The following is a 9605-nucleotide window of genomic DNA, read 5'->3' on the forward strand; positions in this document are numbered from 1 at the left end:
ATGGCAAGGCTATGTCTATTTTACCACAATTTTAAAAAATGTATATGGTAAGCCCCCCAAAAATGTATATGGTAACCACTAAAAAAAAACCCCACCAAACTTTAAAAACAGTTAAAATATCATTGAAAAAATTGAAAATATTACATTAGAAAATATTAACTTAAAACAAAAGAAAGCAGCAAAGAGGGAATAAAGAAACAAAAAGGACATGAGACATATGTACAGGGTGGGGCAAAAGTAGGTTTACATTGTTTGTATGGAAAATGATACAATAATTAATAAATAACAATACAAGAATAAACTGTGTTTTGCATACTCACAACTGTAAACCTACTTTTGCCCCACCCTCTATACATGTATGAGAAACCAATACCAAATAAACACATTACAAAAAAGGAAAACTACAGACCAATATCTGCCATGAACATAGATATAAAACTCTCAACAAAAATATTAGCAAATAAAATCCAGCAATGTATAAAAACAGTTATAGCCCCAGCTGGCTTGGCTTGGTGGATAGAGCGTCAGCCTGCAGACTGAAGGGTCATGGGTTCGATTCTGGTCAAGGGCATATGCCTGGGTTGCGGGCTCGATCACCAGTGAGGGGTGTGCAGGAGGCAGCCGATCAATGATTCTCTCTCATCATTGATGTTTTATCTCTCTCTCTCTCTCTCTCTCTCTCTCTCTCTCTCTCTCTCTCTCTCTCTCCCCCCTTCCTCTCTGAAATGACTAAAAAAATTTAAAAAATAAAAAGAGTTATACACATGACCAAGGGGATTTATTCCAGGTATACAAGGCTGGTTCAACATTCAAAAGTCATTAGTGTAATCTGCCACATCAACAAGCTAAAAAACAAAAATTATATGATCATATCAATTGATGCAGAAAAGGAACTTAACAAAATCCAACACCCATTCATGACAAAACACACACACACACACACACACACACACACACAAAACAAACAACTGTCAGCAAACTGTAGATTAAAAAAATCTACATCACAGCTAAGTCAGACTTATTGGTGGGAAACAGGATGCTTTCCCTAAGATTGGGAATGAAGGAGTAATGTCCCCTCTCATCACTTGTATTTAGCATCATACTGGAACCACTATCTATCCTATCTAATAAAAGAGAAACATGGTAATTGGCGTACGACCGCTACCCTTCCCATTGGCTAATCAGCAAGATATGCAAATTAACTGTCAGCCAAGATGGCAGCCGGCAGCCAGGCAGCTTGAAACTAACATGAGGCGTGCTTGCTTCAGTGACGGAGGAGACCAACGTTCCCCGTCTGCCTTGAGGCCTCTGAGCCTGCAGTTTGAAACATTTTAACAAATAATGAAGCTAAAAAAAACCCCAGAAACCAGCTTTCAGCGAGCTGGGATCTCAGAGCTGGAGTCAGAGTTGGAGTTATACATTGTTTCGAACTGAAACAAACCAGATACCTACTTTCAGCAGTGGAGGCCTAAGAGCTGGAGCCTCAGAGCTAAAGCTGGCCCAGAATTAAAAAGAAAAAAAGGAGCGGTTGGGAGCTTCCGTCACCCGCCAGCCTGAAAACAGCCCTCAGCCCCTCACCCAGACTGGCCAGGCACCCAAGTGGGGACCCCCACCCTGAAGAGTGTGTGACCAGCTGCAAACAGCCATCATCCCCTCACCCAGGCTGGCCAGGCACCCCAGTGGGGACCCCCACCCTGATCCAGGACACCCTTCAGGGCAAACCAGCCGGCCCCCACCCGTGCACCAGGCCTCTATCCTATATAGTAAAAGGGTAATATGCCTCCCAGAACCAGGATCAGCGTGACAGGGGGCAGCGCCCAAACCCCCTGATCACCCTGCGGCTCTGTGTGTAACAGGGGGCAGGGCCACAACCTCCCTATCCGCCCTGCTCTGTTTGTGACGGGGGAAGGCGCCCCAACCTCCTGATCAGCCCTGCTCTGTGCCTGATACGGGGGAGCTCCCCAACCTCTGATCGCCCTGCGGCTCTGTGTATGACAGGGTGCGGCACCCCAACCCCCTGATCAGCCCTGCTCTGTGTGTGACAGGGTGCGGCGCCCCAACCCGCGCCCCCCCCCACCCCCCCGCCATGGGCCCTGCTCTGTGTGTGACGGGGTAGAGCCATAACCTCCCCATCAGCCCTGCCCTGAGTGTGACAGTGGCGGCGCCCCAACCCACTGATCGGCCCTGCTCTGTGGGTGATAGAGGGCGGCGCCACAACCCCCCCACCCCCCATGGGCCCTGCTCTGTGTGTGATGGGGTAGAGCCATAACCTCCCCATCGGCCCTGCCCTGAGTGTGACAGTGGCGGCGTCCCAACCCCCTGATCTGCCCTGCTCTGTGTGTGACAGGGGGCGGCGCCCCAACTCCCCTATCAGCCCTACTCTCTGAGTGACAGGGGGGAGCTCCTCAACCCCCTGATGGGCCCTGCTCTGTGCATGACACGGGGGAGCTCCTCAACCCCCTGATGGGCCCTGCTCTGTGCGTGACACGGGGGAGCTCCCCAACCCCCTGATTGACCCTGCTCCGTGCGTGACAGGGTAAGGAACCCCAACCCCCCTGGATTGGCCCTGCTCTGTGCGTGACAGGGGGTGGCACCGCAAACTCCCCATCGACCCTGCCTTGAGTGTGACAGGGGGCGGTGCCCCAACCCCCCAATCGGCCCTACCCTGAGCGTGACTGAGGGTGGAATTGCAACCTCCCGATCCGCCCTGCTCTGTGCATGACAGGGGGCGGCGCCCCAACACCCCAATCGGCCCTGCTCTGAGCCCGACCAGGGGCTGCACCTAGGGATTGGGCCTGCCCTCTGCCACCCAGGAGCAGGCCTAAGCCAGCAGGGCGTTATCTCCCAAGGGGTCCCAGACTGCAAGACAGCACAGGCCAGGCTGAGGGACCCCCCTTCCCCCCCCCCGAGTGCACAAATTTTTGCGCACCGGGCCTCTAGTCTACACTAATAAAAGAGAAAAATGGTAATTGGCGTACGGCGATACCGTTTTCATTGGCTAATAAGGGCTATATGCAAATTAACTGCCAACAAGATGGCGGCTAATTTGCATATGTAGGCACAATGCAGGGAGGCGAAAGGGAAAGCAGGAAGAAGCCCCCTGCCACTGACAGTGATCGGAAACCCAGGGGGGAGCTAAGAGCTGGGGGGCAGGGCAAAGGCAGCCCCGGGGCCGCCTTTGCCCTGCCCCCCAGCCATGATCGGAGAATCAGGTGCCTTTGCCGCCCTGGCCAGTGATAGCAGGAAGTAGGGGTGGAGCCAGCGATGGGAGCTGGGCACGGTCGAAGCTGGCAGTCCCAGGACCTAGGGGTCCCTTGCCTGGGCCTAAAGCGAAGCCCATGATTGCGGCGCCCCCGGCTGCCACTGCAGGTCCCCGCTGCCCGGGCCGGACGCCGGGGCCAGAGGCGTTAGGCCTGGGCAGGGGCAGAGCCTGCAACCGCGGGGAGCTGGGGGTCCCCTGCCCAGGCCTGACACCTCTGCCGGAGGCCTCAGGCCTGGTCAAGGGGCCGATCCGGTGATTGGTGATCGGAGGGTGATGAGGGTCAACTCCTCTGGCTGAGGCATCAGGCCTGGGTGGGGGGCGGAGCCGGGGATTGGGGGGATATGATGGTCCCCTTGCCCAGGCCTGAAGCCTGGGTCAGAGGCGTCAGGCTTGGGCGGGGGGTGGAGCAAGCGATCAGAGGGAGATGGGGGTCCCCTGCCCAGGCATGATTCCTGGGCCAGAGGCCTCAGGCCTGGGCGGGGGCCAGAGCCAGTGATCAGGGGAGATGGGGGTCCCCTGTCCAAGCCTAACACCTCTGGCGGAGGCGTCAGGCCTGGGCAAGGGGCCAATCAGGCGATTGGAGGGTGATGGGGGTCAACGCCTGAGGGCTCCCAGTATGTGAGAGGGGGCAGGCTGGGCTGAGGGACACTCTCCCCCCCCACACACCCAATGCACGAATTTCGTGCACCGGGCCCCTAGTATATATATAAAAGGATAAGCAACCGTCCGACTGTCCAGGAGATATAACGTGCAGTGACCACCAGGGGGCAGATGCTCAATGCAGGAGATGCCGAGCTGCGGTGACTTGGCAGTGGCAGTTCTCGGGTGATGCATCCGGGAACCAGACAGAAGGGAGCCCAATTCTTCACAGGGCCGTGTGATTCCACCTTCTGCCGTGGTTTATGTTGTTGCTGGGACATTGTCAGGCCCCAAATCTGGTTTACTGCACACTTGTGTTTGCATTCCACACCCTGTACGACACCAACTTTGCAGAGTGCCCTCTTGCACTCTGGGACCCCTTGGGGGATGTCAGAGAGCCAGTTTCGACCCAATCCCCGCAGGCCAGGCCAAGGGACCCCAGCTGTCAGAGGGACACCCCTCCCCCCCCACTCTGCAGATGCCCTTCGAGCCAAGGTGCTGTCATCCCAGGTGCAACCAGCCGGGGAAGGACCACAGAAGGTTGGCTCCAGGGCGTGTCCAGCCTGTCTCGCCCAGTCCCACCCCGCCAGCCACCGTCTAATTAATTTCCTTTCAATGTGCATGAATCCATGCACCGGGCTACTAGTCTAGTGCAATAAGAAAAGAAATACAAGGCATACACATTGGGAAGAAAAAAAAACCTGTCTTTGTTTGCAAATGACATGACTCTCTATGTAGAATTAACAAAAAATAATTCATGAAATTAATAAGTGGTTATGGCAAACTTGCAGGACACAAAATTAATATTTAAAAAGTCTATTGCTTTCCTATAAACCAGCAATGAACAACTGAAATTTGAAATTTAACACACAATATAATTTACTATAGCACCCTCAAATATGAAATACTTAGGCATAAATCTAACAAAACATATACAAAATATATGTGCAGAGAGCTATTCAACTCTGATGAAAGAAATTAACATTTCAATAAATGGAGAGACAGTCCATGTTCAAGGATTGGAAGACTCAGTCTGTTAGGTTGGCAATTATTCCCACCTTAATCTATAGATTCAATGCAATCCCAAACATATCTCAGCAGGCTATTTTGTGGATGTCAACAAACTGATTATAAAGTTTATGTAGAAAGGCAAAAGAATCAGAATAGCCAACGCAATACAAAAGAGGACTTAAGTTGGCAGTCTGACACCACCGAACGTCAAGACTTAATATAAAGCTACAGTCATAAAAACAGCATGATACTGGCAATAGGCATATAGGTCAATATAACCGAATAGAGAGGCAAGAAATAGACCCACACAAATATAGTCAACTGATCTTTGACAAAGGGACAAAGGCAATTTAGTGGAGAAAGGATAGTTTTTTCAACAAATTGGCTGGAACAATTGGATCAATATGCAAAAAAGTGAATTAGACGAACCTTACACCTATTATAAAAATTAACTCTAAATGGACCACAGACCTAAGTATAAAACACAATACTGTAAGACTTCTAAAAGGGGATGTAGGAAAAAATCTATGTAACCTTGGATTGGAAATGAGTTTTTAAATATAACACCAAAAGCATGATCCATGAAAGAAAAAAACTGATATGCCTGACGGTTAAAAAAAGAAAAACTTCTGCTCTATGAAAAGCACCATTAAGAGAATGAAAAGATAAACTACAGACTGGAAGAAAATATTTGCAAATATATATCTGATAAAGGACTCATATCTACAACATGAAAACAATGCTTAAAACTCAACAATAAGAAAAGAACCCAATTAAGAAATAGGAAGAGCTGAATAGATACCTCACCAAAGATACACAGATGATGCTCAACATCAGGCAATTTCAAGTTAAAACAAATTAACATATTAAAACAGTAACATATCTATTAGAATGGCTAAAAAAAATTTTAACTGACAACACTAATTGCTGACAAGGATACGGAGTAACAGAAACACGGCCATCATAGTTGGAATGCAAAATGGAATAGCCACTTTGGAAGACAGCTTGCTACTTTCTTACAAAGCTACATATAGTCTTATCATACAATCATACTTCTAGGTATTTAGGCAATTGATTTGAAACTTATATCCAAAACCTGCACACGAATGTTTATAGCAGCTTTATTCATAATCAATAAAAACTAGAGGTAACCAAAATGTCCTTTAATAGGTACATCTATACCATGGAATATTATCTATATATCTAAAAGCCTAAGCGACCGGCTGACCAAACAACCGGTCAACTGTTGACTATGATGACACACTGATGACCAGGGGGCAGATGCTCAATGCAGGAACTGCCCCCTGGTGGTCAGTGCGCTCCCCCAGCCAACCTCCCTTGACCAGCCAACCTCCCACGGTCCCTCCCCGCAGCCGGCCAGGCTGAGGGTCCCCACCCATGCACGAATTCGTGCACCGGTCCTCTAGTTCAGCAATAAAAGAAAATGAGTTATCATGCCACAAAAAGAGACATGGAGACTCCTTAATACATATAGCTAAGTGAAGGAATGCAATCTAAAAAGGCAAAACTACAGGGTGGGCAAAAGTAGGTGTACAGTCGTAATACAAGTAAGTAATACAATAAACAATAAATACAAGAATAAACTGTGTTTTGTATACTCACAAACTGTACCTACTTTTGCCAACCCCTGTATAGAAACAGTAAAATGATCAGTGCTTGCCAGGAGTTTGAGGGGGGGTGGGGGTGGATGAATAAGTGAAGCACAGGCGAATTTTTAGGGAAGTAAAACTATTCTGTATGATACTGTTATGGTAGATACATGAAATTATGCATTTGCCATAACCCAAAGAACTTTATAGCAAAAAGAGTGAGCCTTAATGCATGCAATTAAAAAAATCATTTGGGAGGTAGGGGGATCCCAGGAAAGAATGCAGACTGTGACAAGAGAATCTAACTGTAGTACAAATATATGGAACGACCTCATTGAAGGGAATGGGAGAAAAAGGTGCTAACCTAACTGACTTTGGAAATGAGTAGAGTCTGTAAGACTAAAGGGAAAGGAACCGCACGTAAGCACTGTAATCTAGTTGGTAAAGTCCCCCCGCCCCGATGAAGTATGGTCTAACAATTCAGATACGGCTATGAGAGCACAGTGGGGCCTTAACTTACGAGTGTCCCGACTAACAAGTGTTTTGAGATACCAGCTGTCTCTCCGCTGATTTTTTGCATTGAGTTGATAGAGTAATTTGAGTTAATGAGCTCCTTAACAAGCTCGGTCTCAGAACGAATTAAACTCGTAAGTCAAGGCCCCACTGTATGCTGAAATTAAACAATTAAGTAACTAGATGGCTATGGTGGGATCCAGGTTTCTCACTGTTTGGAGTGAAATTTTACAAATAAGCAAGGGAGAAGGCTAGAATGAGCCAAGTAGTAACGGATTAGAACTGGAGGCTACAGGGTGTCCAAATAAAATGTCTACACACTTTAACACCTGATAGCTCAATTTTGAAAATGAAATGCATTTTAATAAACACTGCCTTTATAATTATTCAAAGTGTGTGTGTATATATATATATTTGGGGGGGGGCAGCCTATATATGAATTCATGCTTAGCCTAATGTAGGTACAGATGGTTACATATAGAAATATTTGTAGATGCGTGAATCTGCATGGGCTGCTACTCACACACATGTCATTAACCCCCTCTATCAGGTAAGGGGGGTTGATGGAAAAGGTACCCTAATATTATAGCACACCTAGGAGTGAAAAGCTATGCTTCCCCAACTTGAGGGCAGAGTACATAAACTGAGCAGTGGCCACAGAGAGCAGCAGGGCTGGAGACAGGCTGGGCAGGGAAGCATCAGACAGCACTGCCACAGGGACAATGTTGGGGGGTTGGGAAGAGGAGTCAGGAAGGGGCCCGGCCCGTCAGCAATGGTGCTGATGCTCTAAGAACCGGAGGGAAAAGCCAGCAGAAGCATACAGTGCTCTTCACCTCCATGAGCACTGGCTCATGCGACCGAACTTGGGTAGAAATGAAGACTTCTCTAAGCAGGCTTTCCTAAGTTGACGTTTCGCGCCTTCACTTCTCCCATCCCCATGTGTTCTGAAGACACCAGGACGGGAGGGTTTAGCTCAGGGTGTAGCCTCTGGAAAGCAGCCTGCGTGGAGGCCTGCGGCCAGGGCCGTGGTGGGGTGTGCAGGTCTGTTGAGAAGGAGCCGGTGCTAATGGAGGTGAAGAGCACTGTTTGCTGAGCACCCAGCACCTTAGAAGTAGGTGGCTGCGTGTGGTCACTGGACCCACTGTTGAACAGGCCCCTGAATAGGCCAGAAAAAAGACTTCCTGGAAGGGTCTGCATATACACCTCAATGACTCCTCTGGTTCCTGGGCGGGATCCTGACCCCGGGGCCATGTCCCAGGCCTGGGTGTAGGAAATGGGAAGGGGGGATGCATTCACCTGGTCGGTCTTGGCATGGGACCCTGCTGAGTCAGGAAGCAGGGAGCAAGCAAATGCAAGCACCAAACTCTGAGCCTCAGTTTCCCCATCTTTATAAACAAGTCACTGGGCTTCACATGGTGGCCAAGGAAGCAAATGAGATAAGGTGTATCCAGGCACGTGGTAGACCAACGGTTCCCAAAGTGTGGTCCGAGGACACCTGAGGGGTCCCCGAGACTCTACCCTCTGAAAGGGTCTAGGAGGGCTTCCCTTTTCCAACAAGTATCTGCATTTATGTGAGATTGTAATTTCCTTGCAAATTTCCCCCAGAACAGCTGATATGAGAATTGTCCTTTATTAAACCAAAGAGGTTTTCAAAAATATAAAACCATGCCACTCTTCTTAAAGATTTGTGTGCGTGCGTGCGTGCGTGTGTGTGTGTGTGTGTGTGTGTGTGTAGTTATAGTTATTTATACGTTAATACTAATGGGTTTGTTATTTTTAAATAAATACTTTTAAAGTGTTTTAATTCCTCATATACTAAAAATCAAGATACGAGCAAAAGCTCTTAAGGGTCCTCAATAATTTTTCACGTGTAGAGGGGTCCTTAGACCGAGCAGTTCGGGAACCGCCTGCGGCGCACACCGGGGAAGGTGCTCCAGTTCCCGAGGTGAGCAGCTGGGGTGACGCCGGGACCGTTTACGGAACCTCCGCGCGTTCACCGCCCGCATTAGTGGGGAGGCTGGTTAGTTTTCCGGGGCTGACAGACCGAACGTCTGCACCCACGTTCCGGGTCTGCACCCACGTCCCACAGGGAGGGCGAGCAGGGGCGACCTTGGCAGACAGAGGTCGGTCGGCGCACGGCGGCGCCCAGCGCTCCAGCCCCGCCGGGGCGCCCACCAGGGCTCGGGAAAACCCGTCGGGCCGCGGGCTGAGCCCGGCAGAGCGGCGGGAAAAGGGAACCTGCACTCACAGCCTCGGCAGCGCCGCCGCCGCTCCGCGCGCCGCCCTCCGCAGCAGACGTAGCGCCATCTTCCCCGCGCACGCGCCGCGCCCCGCCTGCCCGTCCCCCGGCGCCCCGCCCCGAGGCCACGCCCCTTACCCTCCCCGGCGTGGCCACGCCCCTCAGCGCCACTTCCCTCGCGGGCTCAGGCTGCCCCCGACCTCCCTGCCTCTCCGGCCTCTCCGCACGCCCCGCCCAGCCCTGCCAGCCGCGCCCTCCCTGCTGCGCACCTGCTCCCCGCACCTGCCCAGATCAGACCTTCCCGGCAGAGCTGCGGGTGGCTCCTTCTGGA

At 50.3% G+C, this 9605-nt stretch overlaps 1 protein-coding gene across 8 annotated transcripts in view; it reads right to left on the reverse strand.

Annotated features, from left to right (window-relative positions):
* Positions 1-9372, reverse strand: part of CLYBL (citramalyl-CoA lyase) — a 234511-nt gene extending 225139 nt beyond the window's left edge. For 7 of the 8 annotated variants that reach the window (XM_081081357.1, XM_081081353.1, XM_081081356.1 and 4 more), the window contains exon 1: positions 9284-9365. In XM_081081357.1, coding sequence (XP_080937483.1) covers positions 9284-9342 — 59 coding nt within the window. In that variant the 5' untranslated portion in view covers positions 9343-9365. Of the gene's footprint in view, positions 1-9283 lie in introns of all 8 variants that reach the window. The other variant, XM_081081352.1, reaches the window with a different exon arrangement.
* Positions 9373-9605: the final 233 nt, after the last annotated feature.

The sequence above is a fragment of the Myotis nattereri genome (assembly GCF_964212035.1).
Source record: "Myotis nattereri genome assembly, chromosome: 2".
In the NCBI taxonomy this organism is placed as follows: Eukaryota; Metazoa; Chordata; class Mammalia; order Chiroptera; family Vespertilionidae; genus Myotis; species Myotis nattereri.